The sequence below is a fragment of the Melospiza georgiana genome, chromosome 1, assembly GCF_028018845.1.
Source record: "Melospiza georgiana isolate bMelGeo1 chromosome 1, bMelGeo1.pri, whole genome shotgun sequence".
In the NCBI taxonomy this organism is placed as follows: Eukaryota; Metazoa; Chordata; class Aves; order Passeriformes; family Passerellidae; genus Melospiza; species Melospiza georgiana.
Genome location: NC_080430.1, coordinates 111,121,707 through 111,147,813, shown reverse-complemented (window position 1 = coordinate 111,147,813; position 26,107 = coordinate 111,121,707). Strand labels below are relative to the sequence as shown.

The 26,107-nt window shown below is 42.0% G+C and overlaps 1 protein-coding gene across 1 annotated transcript; it reads right to left on the bottom strand.

Annotated features, from left to right (window-relative positions):
- Positions 1–22,832, bottom strand: DSG2 (desmoglein 2). The gene is made up of 15 exons (XM_058029662.1): positions 22,788–22,832; positions 16,988–17,023; positions 15,983–16,117; positions 14,883–15,041; positions 14,467–14,611; positions 13,160–13,320; positions 12,195–12,329; positions 11,878–12,063; positions 10,709–10,968; positions 9,879–10,021; positions 9,024–9,251; positions 7,317–7,547; positions 6,150–6,292; positions 4,691–5,029; positions 1–2,687 (listed from the first exon to the last, which is right to left on the bottom strand). Exons 1-15 carry the CDS (start codon positions 22,830–22,832, stop codon positions 1,677–1,679), a joined length of 3,357 nt encoding a protein of 1,118 aa, XP_057885645.1. The 3' UTR covers positions 1–1,676.
- Positions 22,833–26,107: the final 3,275 nt, after the last annotated feature.

The following is a 26,107-nucleotide window of genomic DNA, read 5'->3' as shown; positions in this document are numbered from 1 at the left end:
TACAGTAGAGTTCTTTATTTAAAGATTGCATAAACCCACAAAGATACTCTATCAGAAAGTCAGAAGAGTGGTGACCACTTGGAACTGCAGGCTTGCTCAGAAATAAATGTGTATTTTAAAAACGCAGTGTAAGAGATAAATAACCAATAGGTCCAAGCAAGCAGGGAGTCTGATATGTTTGAAAATACTACTCCACTTAACATAATGGCCCAGCTGTTACAGTTGAGCACAGCCATGGTTCCTAGTTTATGTATTTATGTTTTTGAAGCAACTTTTACTATTAGTAAAACTAAACACAGTGAGAGCATTTCCAGTCAAAGTGGAAAACATATCACTGCAGCTGCAGGAAAACTCCAGGAGATGGAGACAACCTGAAAGTTCTGCAGGTCCATGGGCTTTGCAGTACCTTATGACCAACTTGCTGATTTCACAAGTATGAGACAAACACACTACCTATGCCTCATCTAAAATACTTCTACTCAGAAAACATAAGGAGTGTAAGGCATTTTTTCCTGTATAAAATTAATTTCAGAATGTTCCAAACAGCGTACAAATATTTACATGTGCATATATATATACATACTGCCAAACAGTGCAGTACTGTCTCTTGCTTTTACCACATAAACTCCAAGGAAAGCAAACTAAGCTCAAATATCGCAGACCTAAAGGGAGCTTCCTGTTACCTTGTCACAGCCAAGCAAAGCTGTCACTACACAGCACTATACCAGCCACCTGAGCTCTGGTACTGAAACTAGTGGAACCTCACACACACAAGGCTGACTTCTATGTGAGTTCCAGAACAAATTCCAAATACCAAACTGCACCTGTAGATCAGATCCTACAGATGTCCAAGGGCCATAAACTTTGCTGACAAAGCCACTGACTGAACCTCTGGCTCTAAGGCTAAGGTAAGCCTTGGCTGTTTCTCATAAGCTAAATAAAGTGAAAAACGTGCACGATGCAAATGCTTAATTGTCCATGTCAGTGTAGATCCACACCAAGTAATGGAACTTTTAGACTGAGGTAATGAAAAATTGCAATTCTCAGCTTTTTTGCTGCTTGCTGTCTTTAACTGCTGTGGTAACATCCAAGTATTGATTGCTTAAGTTACAAATTCTGATAACCTGAAATTGTGACATCCCTTCAGGAGATCAACACACCACTGCTCTGAAGGCATACTAGCTTTGGTGGCCCGGGCTTCTCAGGAAGAATTTCTACAAGGTTCAGGAGGAGCCCACAACACAATGGCAAACACACAATGAGAAACTGATTGCCCTCACAGGAGGACTTCAGATACATTCAATAGCAGTTCAAAAACTTGTGCTTTGCAGGCTACTATCCATCACTAGACTGGAGACTTTTTTCCTGTTTTCCCATAATTATGCAGCTCTAGTTATGTGGCATCATTCACTGTCTGTATAATAAAAAGCAATAAAAAACACCAGCAAACCAGGAGAAAAAAGTATTTCCCACATCTTTCCATTTCAAAGGCCAACGTAACATAACACCAGATTTCCTTACTTGCTTCCTGGTCATATAATCCATATTTATACAAACTAGTGCAAATGAGTACATGTCATTCTGGAAGCTCCAGCAAATTTGGATCTCATGGAAAAGCCTGAGGCAGGATGCAGACAGAAGGGTGCTGGACACTGCCACCCCTGCACAGAGCCAGGCTATGAGTGAGTGTACTGTACTGTGCTGTATTTGGTGACCCTGGAAGACTTGCTCAGTGTGGCACCGGTAGGAGATGGCCCTTGTGAGCCAGAGCCCATCAGGTTAAGTGGGGAGTCTGTGATCAGAGCATGCTCTTGCCTTCCTGAGCTGGCCCCTGTGGCCTGCTCAGCTCTGCTCTGCACCACCCTTTCATTCCGCACTGTGCTGCATTCCTGTGCCGCAGCGGGGAGGCTGAGCGAGCCCTGCTCTGCAGCAGGCACAAGGACCCTCTCTCGCTCCCTCACCACGACATACTGCGAGTCAGGAAGATCCTGAACTGTCAGGGCTCCTGGCCCTGCACCTGCTGACTTCACCATCCTTTCCGTAACCACCACGTTACTTCCATGTGGCAAATCAGGGATTTTCACCATGCTCTGAATGCTCGATGCAGGTGCCAGCACCCTCTCTGTCACCACTACGTTCTCCTTAAACTGGGGGTCTAAAAAGACAGGGGCTGAGCGGGCAGGAGCCCCCACAGAATAGGATGTTTCTGTCACGGTGACATTGCTCTCTGCGTGGCCCGTGGGGAGGTGCTGGGCACTGTGCTGCCCAGAGTGGGATGATGAAAAGGTTGTTTCTGTGACCACCTCCTTGGACAGGGTGCTTTCTCCTGTGCTACTGCCTGTGTGCACGGGTGGGATGGACTGGAAACCACTGCCTGAGGCAAAGGCTTGTTCAGAGGTGGAAGCAGTTTGCTGATGTAAGGACTGTGACTTTGCTTCACTAAGACCAAAACCTGATTCATTCTTGTAGCCACCGTCTTTCATGTTGATCTGTCTACCTATACATATTTCTGCTAGAGTCTTAAACTTGTCTCCTAAATCATCAAGAAAATGGTCATCAAGATCCCCGTCAATAAAGCTGCAGCAGCCAACGGAGCCGTGAGGGGAGCCTGATTCTCCCTGGGAATAAACCAGGAGACAGTCTTTTGCAGCTTGCTCTTCATCTTCTTCCGCAAAAGAGACAGCTTTCTGCAGACAGAAAACAAAAGCAAACAAAAGTTCATTAATGCCAGCTCTAGACTTGGTATTTTTGAAAAATCAGAAATACTTGGACAATGCAACAAATCCAAAATAAGAAATAAGAAACTGAATCAATCCCACAGAAACTGTCAACGAAGTGAGGGCTGTACCTAACATTTTTTTCTTTTTTGAAATTAATCTGAACTTGACAGTACACTTGATAAGAAGAAAAATCTGAGACTATATTTAAAGCCTTGGATACTATCACCACCTTCTGTTGATCCTTCCAGTAAATGTGCCCCTTGTGATACTGACCCACAGTCATAAAGAAATTGATTTAGTTTTAGTTCAGAGAATGAACTTCACCTCTAACTAGGTTTTTGTGGGAGAACACCAACACCATTTCTGAGAGTACTCTAACATTTAAAAAAACATTTACTGAGTACATGCTGTCATGCTATCACCCAACATGGCCTTTTTCACTAGCGCAGACTACAGGATCACATCCAAGATGCCCAACAGGAAACAAATCAAAAAGTTAAATGGATTGGTAAAGCATGGATGCATAGTTCATCATATAAATTCTTAGGCTCTATGCAAGCTATCTGGTAAGAAGGAGGGCTCACAAGCTCTGGCAACAGTGCTTACAGGCTCAGCTCAATCTGAAAGCAGTGTCTGCCATGGAGCTGCTGCAGTGCTGGCACAAATACCTGTGTATGTGTTTGCATCAGCTCCAGTTCCAAAAGTGAAGACAGCCAAATCCTGTGGGCCTGCTGAACCAGGTTTATCTAATATGGCTCCTGGCTTGTGCTCAGAACCACCTTTCTGCCACATCTGAAGTTCTGGACTTCAAATTAGCTCATGAGTCTGTGTAATGTGCTATATATCCAGACCTCCATTTGACTCCGCATGTTTATCTGTATTTGATCCTGAAAGTAGGTACGCAACCCAAGATTCTGCCACAAAAATCAGCAGCTGAAACTATTTGGTTTGGTTACTTGTCTGTCTCCTTACCCCTAATCTGAGATACTTTAGCCTCCCAGAATGGATCCTTTTCTCCTGCAGATTTCATCAGTCAGTTACGCTTAAGGTTATGTAACAAAGAGTAGAAGAAAAGGAGATTGCTACTGTTGCATCTGTTCACCTAGGAGACTAGTAGCTAGAGCACTCTGAGACATACAAGCACCTAAAGCTCAAATCCTCCACTGGCCTGAGGTAGTGACTGAAATTGCAAAGCTACTCCCCTGCAAAACCACATCAGCTGCCAGTTGCAGGGTGTTTTGCTTGTACAGGTGATGGTGCACGGAAGTCCAACTTTCACTACAAGGAGCTCACCAGCCAAAGGACTAATGATGTGTGTAACATGAAGAGAAGTAGCTTCAACAAGTAGGAACAACCTACTGGCCAATGGTTAGGTCAGTAAAAAAAAAAAAAAGAAAAAGGATTGCAACATATGCCTCATACACTTTTGATGAATGGCCCTTTACCCGGGCTGCTGGGCAAACAGACAAGTCAGCACCACTCACTGCATCAGCTACTTTGAAAATACAGCCCCACCCACTGGTGTATGACATCTTCAGCTTATCTTTCAAAAACCTGCTCCGTGGTAAAGTTTGGAGCTGTGACTCATGATGAGTCACAGGTACCTCCCTAGAGATCAGTTTCATGTTCTTAAGTCCCTGAGATTTAGATCACACAGTCTTTCTCAGGGCTTTTTCCCGGGCAAGGCACTCCTATACTATTGCTGAATATTCTGGATCCCATCCACAAATACCTCCCTTGAGAGAAAGGTCTATTTGTGTGGCCTCGCAAGTGTTCAATGCCAGAAGACTGAACATTGTCACATTTCAAGTCCCACTCCAAGTGTGGTCAATCCAAAAATCCTTAATGCCCCCAACTCCATGTGCACAATATCAGGACTGTTCATATCTACTCACCTCTGTCATAACATGATATTTCACAATGCTAAGTGCAAACATTAAAATACTGTTGTTTTTGGGTCATATGCTTACATCATTGAAGTAGTCTCTTAAGAATTCCTCATTCATGGCTCCAGCCGCTCCCACAGCAACTCCTCCTCCAGACACGACTGTCTTCCCATCCACACCTGCCATGCCTTCAGCTGCTCCAGCTGCCATGGCTCCATAGTCGGCAGCAGAAAGAAGACGCCTTTGCTCTTCCCATCTTTCCCTGGTAATGGTGCTGTGATGTTCTCCTACATGAGAGACAGAGCTGCCTGCTCCTATTAGAGCTCCTTCTCCGCTCATTCCTGCTGCTGCTCCTGCTGCCGCTGCTGTTGTTCCTCCTTTCACGTTCCCAAGTGCAGTGGGTGGAATGAAGCTTAGCACTGGCTACATAAATAAGACAAATTAAGATGTGACATGAAAGCTTTGCTGTCTAGCACATGGAACTCACCAAACCAGCAGTGGGGCTGGGTGGGGAACAGGGAGGGTGCTGCCTTACGACTTGTTTGAATTTGCACTTATACATGTTGCTGCAAAGAGTAAAAGGCCTCCTAAAACAGGGTGCAGCTTCCACAAATGTATTGCCAAGAAGGTTTATGGAAATGTTTCTATAGATCATTGTTTTCTTGAAACTCAGAGGATTGAAAATGAAAAAAAAAAACCAAAACAAAAAAGAGGCTTGCAAAACTCTAGGGAGCTCAGCTGTTCCAAGAAAAACTCTGCCCAGTTTTCCTCAGACACTAAGTGGGAAAGTATGCACTGCCCGCCACCTTTGCGGTACTGCCTGGCCCTTTTTTCCCTAGCAGTTTGGCTTGTTAATTATCTTTTAACAAGAATTTGGTGTGAGCATTGGCCCTAAATCAGTCTTTTACCTTCTGTTTCTGTTATTGTGCAAAAGCATGTCAGTATCATGCCCTTCTTTTGAAAATGTTGTTTTGTAGTGTAGCGACAAAGAGCAAATTTCTCTTGGTATTTACTATTCTCTCTGCAGATTTGCACTTTTTCTGCCTTTTTCTTTTTTTACTAAGGAATTTCCTCTGTTTCAAAGAGAAAATACACAGAGAAGTAATTTAAAACAGCCTGAAACTTCAAATCAATGAAGGGAAGCTCAGCATTATAACCCATTATTTTGCTGTTGTATCATGATCCCAAAGGGGGGCAGAGCATTCCAGGCTTGCAAAAGCAAATATTTCACTCTCTGTTGGTTCAATGCTTTTCCCACAGTGCTATCTTCTGCTCAGATATGATCAGCATTTGCTAGACTGCTTTCCCTATATTTTGGGATTTAAGTGCTATGGCTGCTTTTTCTACAACTGCTGGTGGAAGTAATCTCCCACACATCCTTCCCTGAGCCTCACAGGGTTAATTTTGAATAATGTTCTTGTGTTGTTAAAATCAGCAATGTTGTAGAGCTTCAAAATATCCTCCTGTAGTGTGGCAGAGGCCCCAGGTGCCAAACTGAACACTGGGATAGAAATCAAAGAGAAGGGCTATTGGGGATACATGCCTTCTCCTCAGGAGCTGCTCCTTCACTGTTCCACTGGCGCAGCATCGCTTCACTGTGGTCTGGTATGTCAGTAAATGTCTTTGCTCCACCAAATCCCTTGGCTCCCAAGCCACCCGGACACAGCAGCAGCAACAGTGGAACAACTACAGGGAAACAGAAGGTTGCCATTAACTGTGTGGTTATTAGGACCTTAGCGTGCTTATAGTCCCTGTAAGTTTGGCCAGCTCCCATACCCAAATGTATTTTTAATGAGTTAATGATCAGTATGAGGGCTGGCAAGGACTGAAGACAGGTTCCCAAATATTCAAGGCATTTCATAGAAGCATATGCCAAGGCCAGTTTCCAAGAGAGCAAACTTGGAAGCTGGACATCTAACACATCAGGGTCTGAATCCTGCAGATGGCCACACATGTCTGTACCTGTACTTCTATCAAAGACAATTCCAAGCCTTGGCTATCACTGTACAACCTCAGCATTTCTAACTCCTCCTCTTTTACTACCAGATAACAACATGGCGTCATGTAAATTCTACCTCACCACTCCTTTGACATGCCTAGAGTGTTGCCTGGGGGACTCAAAATAACCCAGTTTCAGAAGCAGAGAATATTATTCCTGTGGCATGAACTTTGTTTTATCACAATTAGATTGTTGCCAGCACAAGCAATAAACTATTGGGTGTTTAAATGCAGCACTGCTACACCTGGCCACAGCAGAATTACAAATATTCTTATTTTTCTTTTATTTTATCTCATCAAAGAACAATGTCACATGCTGCTCTGCGCAAGGCAGTGAATCTGCAGTGACAGAAAAGACAGTGGAGAATGTGCTGTGGTTTGAGTAGGAAGAGCTAGGGTTCACCTGGGGACATCTCAGAATACCAAAAGCATTCCTCACTGCTTCCCCACTAGTTATTTACTGCACCATAAACAAATATTAAAAGTTGTTGATATTAATTTTAAAAAGCACAGCTTGAAATCCTTTGAGGGTGAAATGCTGATATTACCAAAATTAGCTGGGGATCTGCCATGACCTCCACAAGACTAGGAGTTTACACATAATGTATCAAGATGACAAAACCTAGGAGCTGGATTGTTTCTTTCCTGATGCTTTGCAGACCACTTACATTACATTACAGTACTTCTGAGATAATATGAAACAATTACTTACGCAGCAGAAGTAAAAACGCCAAGATGATTAGTGCAATTGCTGCTGGTCCCAGACCCACTGACTTTGCTCCAATAAACCTCTCCTGGCACACACCATCATCTGTACACTCACAAACAGTCAGCTGCAGAGACTGTGGCAGAGCACAGCTGACCCCTTGGAAATCCTTTATTAGCATGGGAACTTCAGCTCTGCCCGGCTTCAGGTTTTGTGGTACCAGCTGTACACTGGTGTCTGACACAGAAGTGGAGGGAGATTAAAGAAAAAAAAAAGACAAGGAGTGAGCAGAGAGAAAATGGACTCCTGTAAACTAACTAAAATACCACTGTTGCAGTCTTCTACCAAATCCCCTCCAGTAGTGCCCGGCCAATGCAATGGAATTAAGTTTAATTAGCTGCTGCTATAGTATATACGTTTTTACTTTTATCAAGTAATTTCTCCTGGTAAGTGAGCAGCCATGTTCACTTGCAGCCTCAGATAATTCTGAAATTTCACATGACCAGAGACAGCATGGAAGACAACCCAATCACCTGTATAGCATCAACCATGTCATCTGGATAGATAAAGGGTGAACTCACAGAGAAACAGCTTCAGTCTTGAGGAGATTAATCTGTTGTAGGCCACAGATAGAGATCAGGAGCCAACAAAACATCTGCTCCTGTGGCTATGTCATGTCAAGGACTAACTAGGCAGAAGATCACAGACTGATTAAGGTTGGGAGGGACCATAGTGGGGCATCTCCACTGGGCCCAACCTCCGTGCTCAAGTAGAATCATTCTAAAGTATATGGCACAGGATTGCATCCAGACAGTTGTCGAGTATCTCCAGTGAGGCAGACTCCACACCCTGTCTGGGCAATCTGTTCCAATTGCACACCCACACCACAGTAAAGAAATTCCTCCTTGTATTCAGGTGGAAACTTCCTGAGCATCAGTTCCTGCCCATTGCCTCTTGCCCTATTGGTTGGCACCACCAAGAAGAGCATGGCTCTATCCTCTTGACACTCTCCCTTCATCAGATACTTATAGATGTCAATGAAGTCTCCTGTCAGTCATCTCTTCTCAAGGCTGAACAGGCCCAGCTCCCTCAGCCTGACCTCATAAAAGAGATGCTCAAGTCCCAATTTTCTTTGTTGCCCTCCGCTGGATGCTCCAGGAATTTCACATCTCTCTTGTACCAAGGAGGCAGAACTGGACACAGCAGAGAACTGGACACAGCACTCCAGATGTGGCCTCACCAGGGCACAGGAGAGAGGCAGGATCATCTCCCTTGACCTGCTGGTGATGGTCTTCCTAATGCCCCCCAGGACACCATGGGCCTTTTGGCCACAAGGACACACTGCTGGCTCGTGTACAGCTTGTCATCTATGTTCAGGTAATGCATCACTGCATATTGTCCATAACAAGATGGGGGATAGCTTGTTCTTAACATTATTCATGAAATCCTGGTCATCACACATGGGGTATCAAGCCAGATAAAGATGGTCAAACTGAAGGAAGGCAACACCCCAGAGGCCAGAGGACACGTCTGGACTTTTACAACCTTTAGAATAAAGGGAGCAGAATGCAACACATGGTCTTAATGCCTGACTCCATATATAGCGTTGCTGTATTGGTCTCACTCAGCCAAACTGTCAGTTTGACTGGAATTAATAAATTACGACCTTAGGACTTCAAAGAACTGAAAGTAATTAAAAAAACATTTTCTTACCATTTCCAGATACAATTATCCAGTTTTCTGCTGTCCCTTCTGGCTCATCAATGACAGTAAAGCTGAAGGGATAACTGAAGGGGTAACCATCCAAATCATGAGCTGTAACATCAACTAATTTTGCATCTGAACACACAGTCCGCACAGGGTTCACAATAACTGGGCAGTTATCATTCTCATCTTTAACCTGAATGACGACTGTGCCAGTGATTGTTTTCCTTGGGGAATCTAAGAATTTAAAATATAAAAAATTAAATTGATTTGTGCACAAAAATTTATCTTAAAAAAAAACCAAAAAACAACAAACCGAAACCTTAGTATCTTCCAAAACCCCAACATTGCTGAAGTAAGTTGAAAGAGATCTCCCTGGAGCTTATGACAGCAGTGCTTCATTCCCAATGTTAATAAATATATTGACAAGGTTCATCTGAAGACAAGCTGTTTTATTACTTTAACTTGAAAAAAAAATCCTGTGTGGTTACACAGTAACATGTAGATTATAAATGAGAAATTCTACTTAGATACAAAAGAAGTTCAGAGAGTCTTTCTTGCTTAGAAGTTGAGAAAACTTAGGACTATGTTTGATGACAGGCATATTGAGATATTGGCAATTCCTACCTTGCCAGCAGAGTTTCCTATCAGACCTATCTTTGAAAACTTTTATGAAAAGTTCACCTCCATCCAGTCAAAGGGGAGAAACAGATACCTTGGGAGCCCATTCCAAAAATGAGTTGCCTGTGTATCTCCTTTGAATACTGAGACTGCACCTGCTGCCTAACTTTAGAGATGGGTAGGTTAAACCAACAACCCTTATAGACAGGCAATTTGTGTGAAAACAAAACCCTCTCAACTTACCAGTAGTTACACCCAACATGGTAATAGTGTAGGTACCATTTACTACATGAGGTGATTCGTAATCAAGATTTTTAGCAAGTCGGATTTCACCTGTGACTGAGTCTATAGTGATCCAGTTTGCTGCATCTTTTCCTTTCATGTATCTGATGAAAATAATGCAAAGATGGACAATCAAAGATTCAGGTATGGGCGCAGCACAGAAAGTACAATCAGGGAGCGAGACTGGAATACGAGACAGAGCTGCACTGCTGGGCACTGTCCTCTTCTCCCCCATCTGTTCTCCCAGCAAAAGCTGAGCATTAGACACTCATGAAAAACTATTACAGGCATGGGGGAAAGAGGTCCAGCCCTGGGCGTGCAACTCTGCTGTGCACCATTTGTTCAGGCCACGGTGGTGGTTAATTAACCTTCTAGCTGAAAAGCTATGATTCAAAACCCAAGCGCACACATGCAGACATATCTGTGTTACACCCTTTCTGTCTGACTGATAAATGTTTCTGCATATTCCTTCCCAATTTTACTGGAGACAACGGAATCAGATTGGCAAATCTAATCTCAAAAGTAGACAGGTATGACAAACACACCATGCAAACACAAACAACTTCAGCCCAAACACTCAGGTCTCACTATATACAACAAAAGAAGGAAGATTTTTGCATCACCAGTTTTCTGCATAATAGAATACTGATGATCATTTTGGTGTTTAAGGTGTGAATTATCATTAACAGAAAAATATTGCCTTTGAAATTTTTTCAGTTTAACATGCAAATTTTGACAATAACAAATGACTTCTGACATACTCAATTATGATGGTTATAAAAAATTCTTACGTAATGCGCTCTGCTACTTTTCCAGTGTCTTCATCATAGGCTTGATACTGTCCAATAACCTGTTTTATTTGGAGTTTCTCACTTGCTTCAATAATTTTTGTGCCACCAGGGAACACAGGGCCTTCCTGCACATTGATCACCTTAATTTTGATTGGAATTGTTTCTGGTTTGTAACTGGGTTTAATTGACTTGTGGAACTCTGCTTTGTTTGTAACAACAACGCCTAAGTTTAGGCTTTGCATTTTTTCATAATCCAGCTCCTAGAGCAATAAAGAAAATAATAAAAAAATTCAGAATTTGTTGGAATCCAATATCTACACAACATGCATACATTTAATATTTAAATACTACTATAGCATACTTATTTGAGTAATAGGGATGTAAATATTTAAGTAATATTTAAGCAGTAAGGATGTTTCTTAACCTGTTACTCTTGCTCATTTTTAATGGATGACACCATAGGTACAGCTTTATATTATTGAATCAAACATTCAATGTATGTGAAAGGAGTCCTACTGCCTGTGCTTTCAGTGAATCAGTCTTTAATTACCTGAATTACCTGGCTTCTCCATATTTATGTGTTTGCATTTTTTTTTTTTTTAATCTAATCATTCACTTAATAATGTTCAATTTTTTTTAATAATTAGCAGCTTTCAGATAAGGAAACCTGAGCAGGAAAAAAAAAGCTACTTAGGGCACTATGCATCTTGAGTACTTGTGGACTAAAGAAAAGTGAAAATGACAAAATAGACATTTCCATTAATTTAAAATATTTTCATCATCACTTGAACTTGCTGAAATTCATAAATGTAGCTCATGGATCAGGTGCTGCCTGCAGCATTAGCAGTGGCCAGGGGAAATAAAGAAATTTATACTGAAATCAAGGACAGCAGAAAGATGAAAGTTTACAGCATGTCAGTACTGTTGCCCAAAGGGCAAGGGAAGGCTGGGGACTTCTGCCTTACTAGTTATATTTGTGATGACAGAGAATGCAAATGGAAAAGCTTGACAAAATTATTATTTTGCATGGAATTACTGAATGCATTAAAAATATGGCAAAGGAAGAGTATCCACACATTTTACATATTGACTGAATAAACACAATTTGTCAACACAGATGGATAAATTATTCTAATATATAAAGCATACTCTCTAAAATCTATACTTACCTTCACAACAGTCAAAATTCCTTCATTTGTTTGGGTATCTGTTACAATTTTGAAAAAACCACCTTCATTGCCAGAAACAAATGTAAAGTTTGCCAGCCAATTATCAGAAAACTCTTCATCTTTGTCAAATACTTTTATTCGCATAATTTCCACATTTGCTCTGTTTTCTTCAATGCTGCCTTCAAACTGCAGTTAAAAAAAAAATCCACTGTTTAAAAAGATGTCATGGTTTACTTCGTTTCATCAGTGCAAGGAATTTTGCACAATGTCTTATTATGGGGTAGTGGCATGCTAAAAATTGTGATAATTGTACTTACTGCACGACTTTCAACAACAGGCAGATTGTCATTGACATCCAGAATCTTGATTTCTAAAGAACATGTTGCAGCATTCCCACCTTTTTCACCACCACGGTCCTTTGCTTCCACCACCAAAGAATAGCTGCTTTGTGTCTGTCATGGTAAGAAAAAGGTGTTTAATCCACGCTAAAAATTCTTCCTTTGCTATATGACCTCTACTACATTTTGGTAATGTCTCTTATGGTTTATTTTAAGTCCTCTCTAGCTAGAAGTAAATCTCACAACTGCCTTGACAGATTCTGCTGGAATAGAACCGAGGCTTTGAAAAAGGACAGGACTTTCACATCTCCCCCACAAAGAGTCAGACTGTACTTACAAAGCAAAGTAAAAAATTCCAGTGACCATGAACAGGGACAGGACTAGTGACACCTGCATGTCAGGACATAGGCAGAGCCACATTCCTCAGCCACAAAGCCAGCATTTCCATCACCATCTACTGGCCAGAGAAAACTCTGCAAGCACAGGTCATGTCCCTGGTAACGTGTGACTTCCAATGCAGTTTCACAGCAGCACCTGCCCTAACTCTTTGAACCGCAATTTGCATGGCAGGCTACAAAAGTCCAGACGCAGCCAACAACTTTGCAGGTGGTGATAGAGGTTATCTCTGCCATACACTCCCCAGCAGAAAGAAATGACACCTTGTTTTGTGTAACTGCTGCCCTGACTGCACAGGAGGGACAGAAAGCAACAACCATCAGGCTGGTGCTGTGCTAGGGAGATGGTGGGGGGGATACAGCCTTAATCCCATTGCCTCCTCCCTCTGTCCCTGAAATGCACGCATCAAACATCAAGGCTTTAATCCCAAGGGAAGTTAAAAAAGATAAGAGGGCCAGCTCTTCACCCTGCAGGCAGGGCTGAGGGTGACACAATAGGCACCAGAGAACCATTACTAACAAATATCAAAACGGGAGGGGTTTTTTTACCTCTCTGTCAAGGTTTATTTTTGCTACTCGAACCTCGCCAGTATTCTTATCCATGCTGAATGCAGCGCTAGGGCTTTGGGAAACAATCCTGAAAGCAATTTTGGAATTTAGATTATTTGGTTCATCTGCATCTGTTGCATTTATCCTCAACACAATTGTACCTGGAAAATACAAACAAAATATGGCACTTGTTTACACCACCATGCACTGGTATATACCTTTATCGCAATGTCCAAAATAAGAGCAGTTTGTTAGATGCACTGCACAATTTTCTGATGCTCTCGACTTTATTTATTTAATGCATGAAGTTGAAGAAGTGTTCTTAAACCCAACAGGTAAATGTCAAAAGTATATGTTCTAGCCAACAAAAAGATTGCATTTACATATCTGTAACTCATAAAGTTCAATGCACAAATTAAACAACAGGTTAAATTCTCTCAGTAATTCTGACAGAAAAATGTAGATACCTCACAGAGCAGAAAGTACAAGCTTTTGAACAATGAGCTACATTTCCCTCACATATTATTATAAAGAGAGCACTAATTATTCCTTTACCTGAACATTATTAAAACTACTGATCTGTACTGATGCTCTCCAACAGCTTCACTCAATATACGTGGTGGTATCCACGGTGCAATCCCCTTATAATTTAATGTTTCTTCACATTATAGTGGCATTGAAACAGACACACTGTCAAGTATTTATTAGAAAGTTTTTTCCAGCTTTTCTAATCTTCTTGAAAATAATCTATTGCTGTTATGTTTACTGCTGTCAATAGGAAATGGCTATTAACCTGCTCCTCAATGACTGTGGCATAGTCATATGTGCTTGCTGATGTCAATAGGAAAATGGCCGTTAACCTGCTCTTCAATGGTTATGGCACAGCCATATGTGCTTACCAGCCAACTACCTCTCCAGCCCACAAATAAGGCAGGGCTTTGGATGAGCATGGCAGAGTGAAGTCCCTCCCAAATAGGCGGTGGCTACTAGGCCAGAAGGCAGATTGCATTTCCTGTGCAATTCCTACAGAAGAACTCTGCTTCCCGAACTTGTGGTAGCTCTGACAACAAACCAAAGGTGCCACAAGAGGAAATACTGTTCTCCCTTGCCCCTAGGGGGATGCTCTCCCTTAATCACAAAACACAGCCTTGAATTAAATCCTTCATTCACACATGGATGAGCTGGCTTATGTGAATAAGAGAACGTGACCTTGCTACTGCAGATGTACTACTCAAAAGTGCAAATTCACATGTCCCCTTGCATATGCTGGGAAAAACTAAAAGAAAAAAAATTTAAAATAAAGTTACCTGTTTCACTTAATTCTTCAATTGAACCAACAAAAACTTCATGTGAAAACACTGGAAAATTGTCATTTATGTCCACAACTTTAATTGGGAGGTCGATTGGCTCTTCCAGTTTTGCCCCATTCTTATCTAGCGCATGGCCTCGGACCTGATGATACAGACAGAAACAATAAATGAATCCAATGAGTGACTGTCATATTTACAAACACATATGCAAAACAGAAATACACCCACTATATATAACAAAGTCTAAATACTATAAAAGCTTATTACATATGCTTGCAAATACAAGCAGGTATACACAAATATCCAGAAATACATTATATATATGTATTATTTCAAGCAGACACATTTGAAGAAAATACATAAAAAATGTATAGCAGGGGACCTATAAAGAAAAAAATTAATTTTCAACTTACAAGAAGAATGGGAGTCTTTTCTCTGTCCACCCTTCCTGTTATGTTCAGGTCACCAGTCTTTCCATTGATAACAAATAATCCATAAGGGGGTTCTGTTACTCCTTGACCAGATATAGTGTAAGTTACTACAATTCCTGTATCTTCAAGATCTGAATGTATCTAGTAGGAATATAACAAATTAAATAGCACTCAGTAAATAAAACCACATTTAAAAGTGCAACAAAATAGTTTTTCTGTCTTGTAATGAACTGACAAAAAAATATTTAACACATTTCCCTGCACTCCTCTGACTGTGGAGATATAGAGATGAATGCAGGAAAGGCTGCATGCTCTATTTGAGAATCTGGTGCAGGGAGATGAGAAACATCTGGAGCAGGGAGTTGACCTGGGAGGTCAGACCTCAGCTGGCAAATATACCAGGACTGGAGAAGAGATAGGATGAAGGGAAAAGGTCAGACCTGGAGAGAACACATAGAAGAGGCTGCAGAGACTAGAGATTACACCCTTTCCCTGCTGTCAGCAGATATTCAAACCATCTGGAAAAGTGTGCATTGTACCAGTATCACCATCAAGGGGCATCCCAAGCAAAGGGCAACAGTTTGCCATCACCTGCACTCACTTCATATGCTGAAGTGGTAGGAGTGGTGAATTTAGGTTTGAACACTGGTGCTGAACCGGATGTTTATCACTCTTTCACACAGGATAACACCTGGATTATTTTTAGCTCTTTTTCCTAAAAGACTAGGCATAAATAATCATGCTCTCTGTACATCCTTCTGCCCAATCAGCACCAGCACATTTGGGACCCACTTTACAAGTTCAACCCCACCTGAGAAGGGGTAGTGGGGTGAAAAAACTCAAAGATATTGCATTCCCAAAGCTTAATGACAAATGGGGCTATGAAAAGATGAGAGCTGAGCCAAACCAGGCTTTAAAAGTAAAGGAAACAGAAGGAAATTTGTCAATCTTCAACTGGCATTCAAGTCCTTTAAAATTACACAAATATTTGTGCCTGCATTTAAGGGAAGCCACACTCTTATTTTACATTTCCATCTCTATTTTTTATGCGTATTTCATATTTAACTGCTTTCTGGGCTTACTCTAGCAATTGGATTCTTGTAGGAATTGTCCTCCTCCTCCCGTATGAAAGCTGGAGGGACTGTCCATTCTCGCTTCTGTCTGACTGGGCTGCTGGGATGAGACAGCAGGCCACTCCTGTCATTTCGGTTATAAACCTGTGAAAAGACAAGATGGAACGTCAGCACTGCATTTACTCATTTCAGATAAATGCTTTATTGCTGCTGTAGACAAGACTTCTGAGCAACTTTTGCTCTGTCAATAGCTAGTGACTTCAAAATCATGGAGCAGCATCTGCCTTCTGAGTCACAATCTAAGAGCTACACAGTCTTCAAGCTGGCTGAAGAGGAAAAACGGCACTGGTCTTTTCATCAAGATAGAATTAGGCAAGACAGGCTTTAAAAATATGAGCAAGTTTCCATGACCAGCAGCTGGTGAAAATACACCTGTTCTGGAAGATTTAAATGCTTGTCATCAGATGTGTAAGAAGTTTGGCACTAAGGCTGTTTTGAACCACCATTTCTGCATTACCACCGTGTTTCTCTTCCCACCAATACTGTCTTGCATATTTAACCTTCTCTCTGAAGCAGAATACATGGAAGAGCAGGCTTCTATTCAACCCACCCAATGTCTCTGCTATCTCTGTTTAACTACATCTCATTCTCACTCTGCATAAGACCCTTCATCTTTCTGTCCACTTTATTTTCTACTGTCTCTAGTTGACTCCTAGTTTAACATATTCACTAAAACAGTGGTTTTTCATCTACTGAGTTCAAAAAAGCAATCTACATTTTTACTGTGTTAGGGGAAAGTTTCTTAAAGTTCAATGCCACTCTAGGTGATGGATGTAGGAATCTATTCACTTACTTTTCAGCTTTCATTTCTCTATTCATTATGCAGTTTCCACATTTCACAAAATGGTAGAATTCAAGACATTTATCAACTAAAATAAGGTATGGATTTGATGTGTTGCTCAGAGAACCCTTCTACAGGCACTGATAAAGAAAAAGCTTTCCATTATATCCTACCTTCACATAGAGCCCATGTCCATAATTCAGACAGATCTGCAATGGAAATTATGAAAGTCATTAATAATTCTATGTCTCTTCAGCAGCACTAAAACATAACTTTTGTCATCTGCTTCGTATGAACAGCAAAGCTATAAGGCTTCTGACATGTATAAATTAATTTTTATTATTTACCCATAACAGCTTCTGAAAAATTCACCCATAACCATTGGCATTAAAAACATGCAGCACTTTGGAGAAGCTCCCTTTTCTGGGCAAACCTTGGATTTGTGGCTGTGGTGGGTTACCAATTGCATCAGAGAAGAAAATCAGATAAATGGTGTTTAAAGTAAGGACTAACCCAAACATCTGCTGAAGCGTACATGACAGAAGCAGCTCTCCTACTCAGAACCACGCTGGGAGGATAAATGGCATCACTTATTTAAACAAGGCAGAGGCGCTTGCTCTGACAAAACCTTGCAGGCCAATGTTCAGCATTGGGACTGCCCACGTCTTCACACACCAGGACAGTATGCATAGCTTTGAATGACTCAGTAGGTGACAAATCCTGGCTGGAAGAAGCCAATTTTTCAGAGACCCCACGTTTATGTCCACTTTCCAGGCACCATAGACTCTGCAAGTAACAACACCCCTCAAACTGCAAAAAATGTAGGTATTGGAAAGCAGCAACAATAAAAAGTAGGCTATTGCAACATGGGAAACCTACAAATCAAGCTTTTGAACTTAGTACAGATAGCGAAAACTGTTACTGTTCTGAAAACTATTACTACTTATATTTTGCAACTTAGGTGATCATTTTCTTAAGCATACCACTGCCTAAGGCAGAGCAGGCTCAGAAAAGGTGCTTTTCTTCTCAAAGTCAGTCTCTGACTGGTTTCTAGTATGTTCACTGGGCTCTCCCTATTCTTCCCTCTGACTCAGCCTTGATTACTGAATTGATGACAGCTTCTTTTTTTTTTAAAGATGTTATCTTGTACCCACACAATCTAGTAGACTGTGTTGAGCAATACAGCAGATTTCTGTTTCAACTTGTTCAACAGAACTGTTTTTCAAATGGTATTCTTCCCAATGTATAGATTCTGAAGACAGAAATTATTAAGCAGTAACTTTCCTAATGGATATGCATCAGAAAGGGTACAGGATCTCACACCAAGGTCTTTTCATGGATGTTCTTAATCTTATTTGATTTTACTAATAGGATGGATTTTCAAAATTTATTTTCATGACTAATGAGATTATACCAGCAAGAGTGTCAGGAGAAATTTGCTTTATAGTCCAGGCTTTCCACAGAAGCTCCAATTCTTTTGGAAGGTGAATAATTGTCAAGATATCATTAGAAACATTCTGGATTGTTCTAACTGGTAAACTGGAGGGAAAACTGTTTGTGTTTCAAAACTGAATGGAGACAAGAGCATGCACTGAGAAGTTTCCTTGTATTTGAAATCTGAGAAACCACTACAAACAAAAATGTCTGAAAACCAAGAATAAGCAAATGTTCCACTGAGATGCGTGTCAAAAATGTGTAAAAAATTCCACTAGTCATTATAAAAATAAAATCTTTCATTAAGATAAGTAAAAAATCAATTTGTTTGCATAGCAGAAAATGTCCCTCAAAACTTTCCAGGTTAATGCTAAGACAGTAAAAAATAATTTTGCTCTTGTATTATTCAATCTGCAGTCTGCAGGTAGCCTCACAAGGGACTTAGAAGATATCTACAAAAAAAAAATTTTAAGAATGATGATTTTATTCACAAGATACATAAATACAAGGGGAAAAAATACATTAAGAGGTCCAGCCTTTTTTTTTTCAAAAATTTTTAAAGTTCCAAAAATCTTAAACTGGAGGAAAAGCACTTTTAATGACATTTTCTTCAAGGACAAGTGAAATGTCAGAATTTACTGCCTGTCGAACATGTGAATTCTCTCCCCCACATTATCTTTTCTTTTTGGTATCTTTCAACTGCCTTCTGTTAAATGGCTCAGAGAAGGAAAGCTCTGTCATTTGCTGTGGATCACAGCCTAGGCACATCAGGTGTCTGATCAAAAACCAGACACCTACTGATGACACCTGTTGACCAGAGCTGAGAACATTGTCAGAAGAAAATGGGATGGTTACAAAAAAAGTCTGCAGCCTGAAGTGAGGAAATTGGAATGAAACACTACAGGAAAGAAGCACAAATAGGCAAGAAGGCATGGGAGAGAAGGGAGTGACTGCCATGTATAGTGACTGCAAGGCTGCTCTTGCCCAAATCCCTCCTCATCTCTAGTCAGGAAGTGACTAACAGACAGATTTTCAACATAAAGCTCAGATTCAAGCTGTAAAACTATAAAGACTGAGTAACCAAGAAGGTATGTGTCTGTATTTACTACACTGGGAAACAGTAATGCCTAGAAATATGATCTTTTCTGTGTGCTGTGTGTTAGGAGATTTGGCGCTTGCACCTCCTGTGAGTCAGTTTGGTGTTGAAGACAACATGTGAAGACCCCAGAGAAGCAAGTAAGGAGGACTCTCCAAGGTCACCTACTAGTACATCTCCTGGCCCTGGGGAAAACAAACTACACCCAAATCCTTCCTGACAACTGTTTACCCTGCTCTTAAAAATGAGGGATGGATGTCTCTCAGCCTCACTAACCTAAGGGGGCTCCTAGATAGTCCTACAGATGGAAAGGCTGTTAATTTCCATCTTCATTGTATTATCCTAATACTTGCTCCTTGCAAGTTGACCATATTGCTGCTTGCATGATATTCAGAGTGATATTCAGAGTATCTAAATGAAAGCTAAGAACCTAAACTTTCATTGTGACCAGCAGAAATATAGCCAATACCCACAGAGATCAGAGCGCTGCTCAACTTGCCCCCAGACCAGTCCATATTTATTTCTCTCTGAGCTCTTCTGATAGACTGTAAGTATGTCCAATTAAGTATTGTAAACCCAACACAGCAGGATTTGCAGGGCAAAGCATTTGATGCAGAAAACCCAACATCATACAACCCGTGGTTTGATGGATCCTTCAGACTAGAATTAGCTTGTCCCCACAGATCAAACATCTACAAGCAGATGAATGCATCTCCCAACGTGGTTTTACTCAGGAGGGATACAATTCACACACTCCTGAGATTTTCTTCAAAAGTACAATATGATCCAATCAAACAGGTGAACTCAGCATCCACTGCACCTCCATATACCTTTACAGAAACTTAAACATTGAGATTTCTTAGCCTCAAACCTAACCTTTGTCATATTAACAATGCTCTTATTGTATGGTGCAATTCGCTCTTCTTCCACTCTTCATGTATCTGCAAACTTATCAAACATCTCACTCACTCAATGTCTTTTCTCAACTACCAGTTCTTTTATTTCCCTTAAAAATCATAAAACAGGATTTTGTGACTTTAGATTTTTTTTTTTTTTTACTGTTCTGTAGTCTCTTCTGGACAGAATCACTTTTTTCTGAAGTCTGGTCTCAAAAGTAACATACCACTTCAGTTCAATAGAATGGATAAGATACTAGACCTTATGTATTTCTCAGCTGCTTTCAGACCTCACCACAGCTGGGCTTTCCCTCACTTTTGGAACAATATTAAAATGTTGAATCAATCCACAGATGGTTGTAAATACTTTTACCACGTTTCAACACGTTACTGGCAACAGAAGCTAGGTTGCTTTGAATTAGCTCACCTCTGCTCTTCGTAAAACCAAGCACCACTTTGTGATGGTTTTTATTTAACTTGTTTCTGTGACTTCTGAAAATTAACTGCTACTGACTCTGACATTACATCTAATATATTCAGGACTGAATTTCATCATACCCAGCCTAAGTCTAACACCCCAAACATCAACAAAGCACAATCTGAGGAAGACGTTCAGAGTAAAGGTAAATTTTGCTACTCCCATAGTAAGATTCATTTATCTCTGTCAACTATTCTTTCACTCAAATGCAGGAAGTGTTCTAAGACTTCTTCTCTTGAAGCCACAATGTCCACCCCCTTTAGAAATGACCAAGAAACCTCCCAGTCTATCCTCGATAGCCGTGCCTGCTCGGCAGGCCCAGGGCTCTGGGTGTGTGCCCTGGACACGCTCCAAGTCAAGCCCAACCCTTTGGGTGCACCACCATTCAGCACAAATGCTCCAGGAAAAGGGTTCCTGGAAAAAAAATCCCTGGGAGATTTGCTGTGACCTCTGCAAGGTACCCAGGGATGATGATACAGGGATGCAGCCCACAGGCAGGGAGGGAGCACTGAGAGAGACTTCCAGGAAAAAACTGGGAGAGGAAGAACTTACCATTCCTGATGCTTCTAAGGTAGAAGATGCTTTGAGAAGACACTACTTTTAGACTAATTTTGTTTTTCAGTCATTTCTTAAGATTAATAAGAAATAAATGACCCTAATCCAATACTCTCAAATAGGAAACTTGACTTTTTGATTAGGGAAAAAACCCCGAAACTTCACAATCCAGCAGTGACTCTCTTTCTCTTCTGCCATCAGCAGCTTTATTCACTCCAATATTCTAACAATGAGTCTTTTAGGCCATAGTGAGTTGACTCTCAGTACATCATATCCTGACTCAGCCTAAGCTGAAACGGATGATGATGAGGATTGAAAAAAATAATGTTCTTCAGGCAAAACTAACAGCCTGACAGTGCAAGCCCACCAAAATGGACAATGGTGTGGCTTCAGATATTGCAGGAAGAATATGTAAAAACTCTTGCACAAGTGGCGCTCCATGTTTTCCATCGTTAATTTGGACAAAATGAGGATGAAACATTTTCCAACCGAACCCCAACTGCCAGCTTGCTGTAAAAACAGGTTTAACTGTTGCTGGCCAACTTATGCACAACCATATGTCTGGATTAAACTAATCAGACAACAGGTCTCCAGATAACCAATCTGATTTTGCAGGTTCCCGAGCTCAGGGAACAAGATCCCGACCCCCAGCTCCTTCCATTCTGTCCATGCAACAAGCCATTCCTGATCCCTGCCCAGCTGCTCGGCAGCTCCTGGCACAGCTCAGGGCATGGCCTCCACCCTCACCTTTGTCTGATTGGCGGCAGCCCAACTTCCACAGGCGTTCTGCCAGCCTGGAAAGGTGAAAAGCAAAAGAAAATGCCGCAGATACAACGAAGACTTTGCTGTAAACCAGCTAGAAAGAGCTAGAAAGCATCAGTCCAAATCCAACAAACCAAGCGTTTCGTTCCCAGTTTGTTATGAGACAGTCCTTGCTTTTAGCCTGAGAAAATATTTCATAGGATGGAAGATCTAAAGGCTGATGGCTGAAAAATAGCGAGGGAAGGGCAAGAGAAAGCCTGAAGAGTCCTGGATTGTTAATTTTTCTAAGGCGATAAAGAATTCCAAACTTTTTGACTCATCCTCCCTCCTGGCACTGTTCCCTCAGAAGGGAAATGCAATTTACTAGTATAGAGAGCATGCTGAACATGAAAACGGCAACAACGCGAACTCCTCACGGCCTTCCTGTTCCTCCCGGCGCCTCAGCAACCCCACCCATCCCAGATACCGCTCCTGCCGGGCTTTCCTACCTCCACCTGCTTGCAGGCAGCAAAGGCGATTGCTTTTATCTAACTCCCAAAGAAAGCGAGAAAACCCGTTCCCAGCCACATGCAGCGTTGGCAGGGCTGCCAAGTGCCGACGGGCACACCTCCTTCGGGCGGCCGCACTGGGGACCCCCGCGGCAGCACCACCGCGGCTCCATCCCGCGCAGAACAGCGCCTCGGTACTGAGGGACCCAAAGCAGTGCCCCGGTACCGAGGGAGCCCCGCGGCAAAGCAGCGCCCCGCACTCACCAGCAGCGCCAGCAGCCTCCCCACCGCCACGGGGCCCCGCGACATGACCGCCGTACCGGGATGGGACAGGACAGAGGATAAAGTGTTTTACCCCCTCAGCTCCTGCGGCCGCCCCACACGGGAATGCCGCGGCCCGCCGCGGGAGGGGGGCACAAGTAGCCGCGGGTGGGTGGAGTGTGGCGGGCGGGATCGCGCCGGGAGGGGGCAAGAGGCAGCCGGGCCCGAGCCCCGCCCGGCCCCGTGCGAGTCCCGTCCGCGCCCCGCCCGCGGAGCCTGCTCGGGGCAGCCCTCGGAGCGGCCGGCCCGGCTCCCCCAGGGCGCCCAAGGTTGGCTGTGGCCTGTTTGCCCCGCTTCCGCCGAGGGAGGCGAGGCGAGCAGGGCCGTGCGGGAGTGCGCGGGGCCGCCACAACAAACGGATACATGGAGGAGTAATTGGTAGAGGGGAGCGCAGTCTCACGGGGAAATAAAATTGTGGGCGTTTTTAGGACAACCTTTCCTGTAATCCTCATTTTTTATACGCTCCGAGCCATATCCTTGCTACTCTTATCTGGCAGAGATCTTTCCTGGATACACCTGATTAATTGGTGCTTACGAAGGCATAACTGATTCTTCATGATGGCGAAACAATTAAACGTGCTTTCTTGTACATCCTCTCTGCTGAGGCAGTTACCTGGTTAATCTTTCCAGGATCGCACTCAGTTGTGGTGAGTAACTTCAGAACCTGCTGGTCATGATACTATTTTTATTGATACTATTCGGGTCGGAGAGGGGAACCAGCCTTAGGAGAGTCTTTCCAATCACATTATGTACCTTTATTGCATGTTGTAACAATGCACAATAAATAATTCAATGTCAGTTGCAACAATTATAATTTCCGTGGCCGTCACGAGGGGAAGAGCTTTACCTCAAAAGATTTTTCCGAAGTGACATATATCCGTTTGTGTTGTTTACTTAGAATATACCACTTTATGGAGTTTGCTGATACCCTTGCATAGAAATAGTTGTCTTAATTTAAGGAAAACAAAAGGCATAAATGAGCTAATATGTGTGAAATGCACAGTATTCAGGGCTTTTGTATGACTTCTTTGTTCTGTCACTGTGCTGGACTGATCACTTTATACCCACACAGATTTCTGCACGTTCACACAGCAGTACACACTGAGATCCTGTGAGGATTCTTCTTCAGGGTCTGGAGGACAGGGGTGTATTCTGGCCCAGGTTTAACAGCTGTTGTAGCTACTGCAGGTAATGGTAATAGAAGTACTGTGAAGTTTTCTGTTAGCTGTTCCTGTTGGAGATCAATGAGGCAGAGCATGTCTCGGACAGCATTCATATTGCAGCCCTTTTAATTTGGTGATTTAGAAGTAAAAGTATATCTAGAAGTATATCTATATATATCTTAGCATTGATTTCCCTTTGAAGTCATATGTGCTTACAGGAGAAATGAATAATCTTTTCCCAGAGCTCAATAGCACAGGAGCTCTTCTGCAAATTATCTTGCCAGAGCTTAGATGTCTGTTCTTAAGTTGCTTATGGCTTAAGTGTGGGCCAGTTACATGTCTTGGACATGCTACAAGAACCTCAGCTATTATAAAAAAGTTGTTTGTTGTTTTTTGTTCTCTTTAACTTGTCTGCCTTGTATGAAAAACTTCTGTGATCCCTATTTACAAAAATAATTATCCTGCTGTTACAAAAGAATGTCAAACACTATCAATTTTGTTTTAGTACAGCTAGTAAGTGTGTTAGCAACCATTGAGGCTGAATTTCTTTCTGTCCTTCCCCCACTTAAACCTGGCAGCAGCTAAACACTCCTCCCACAACCAGGCTGCAGTTCTGTCCCTATGATCAGTTTGCAAAGGAGGATCCATTGAGCATTAGATTTTTTTTTCCCGGTGGGGCAGCAGCAATTCAGAGTTCACCGACACCGCAGAACAAAGAGAAAGTTAATCTGTGCTTTTCAATAAAAGCAGCTGAGCCCTTCTTGGTGCTTGGTGAGGAGAGGGGCTTTCCAGGTGTGAGGCATGCACCAGGTTGCTGTTTTGTCAAAGTACAAACATCTAAAAAAACGTCTAAATTCTCTTGATAAACTTTTAACGGCAATTAATTATCATACAAAAAAGCCAAACTTTTGTCAGGGGGGAGAGTGTTTGCTCTCAGGAATAATAGTTGTAAGCACAGGTGTTCTAGAAAGTTACTATCACACCCTTGCCATAGTGGCTGGGTCTTGGTGACTCCTTTGAAACCTTGCCTTGCCCCCAGCTCTGCCTGCCGCTCCCTGTTCGTGCTGACTAATCTTCCCTACATCAGTGCCTGGAAACTTCTGGCTTCCCTGGGGTGAAGGACAAGGGAAGCCAGCTTGATCAGACCACCACAGTCCATCTCTGCTTCCTACAAAAGCAAGGTTAACTTTATAATTGTGGTTTTTGTTGTTGTTTTTTCTAAAACAATACAGTTTCTTCTTGACAAGTGATTCAACCAAATAAGACAAGTGTGGTATCTAGCAAATGGTGTTAAGGTGGAAAACCCAGTGCATATTCTTAGTAATGAAATGTTGAAATTCATTTGTATTTACATGAAGCTATTATACAAATATTTTTGCATTGTTTGAGATTGTCATTAATCTTTTCTGGGTTGTTTACAGATTCTTTACTGCACTGTGGTCACAGATGCCACTCATTTTTTGGGAAGAGATCCCAGTAGAAAGCAGTGTATCAAGGCACTGCACAGATACATCAAAATAACATTTATTTATTTAAAATAGGTAATGGATAATGCATAATATGTAAAAAATTATACACATCACAGAGGGTTTCTAACACCCAGACAGCTCTTGAGAGCAGAACAATTGCAATAGGTACAGTCGCCAGCTTCAGAGTGCTCACAGAAACAAGCACCTGCATTTTTTTTTGAGAGCAAAAATGCTCTAGCTGAGGAGAGCAGATTAGCAGCAGGACTTGATACTTTAAACAAACACTTGGCATTCTAAAAATGGAGTCATTGTTGTTCCTCTATGGGTGAACAATGTTTTTTATTCTCCATGCCTCCTGTCATGCACCTTAAACAAATTCAAGCAGGAAAACCACCCCCCCCCCCATTTTTTTTGCATTACCTCCTCTCTCTCACTTAATTGCTTTTTCAGCTCTTTCCCTTATATGCATTCTTCTATTTGCTTATTTGCTACTTGCTGGCTTTTTTCCTTTCTCTTTTTTTTTTTTCTTTTCTGGTGTGGCCAGGTTGTTTAACTTTTCAGTGTGCCAGGTGCAGTTGTGGAAATGAGTAAGCCTGCTGAGCTGCGAGCTGTGGGATTGGCAGAGCTGTAA

Excerpts from the sequence above, each read along its gene's own strand:
- DSG2 (XM_058029662.1), bottom strand. The coding sequence starts at position 22,832 with ATGTCGCGGGGCCCCGTGGCGGTGGGGAGGCTGCTGGCGCTGCTG. Across the intron at positions 10,969-11,877 it reads GAATTTTGACTGTTGTGAAG|GAGCTGGATTATGAAAAAAT; the intron begins GTAAGTATAGAT and ends TTATTGCTCTAG. Across the intron at positions 2,688-4,690 it reads TAAGAGACTACTTCAATGAT|AAAGCTGTCTCTTTTGCGGA; the intron begins GTAAGCATATGA and ends TTCTGTCTGCAG.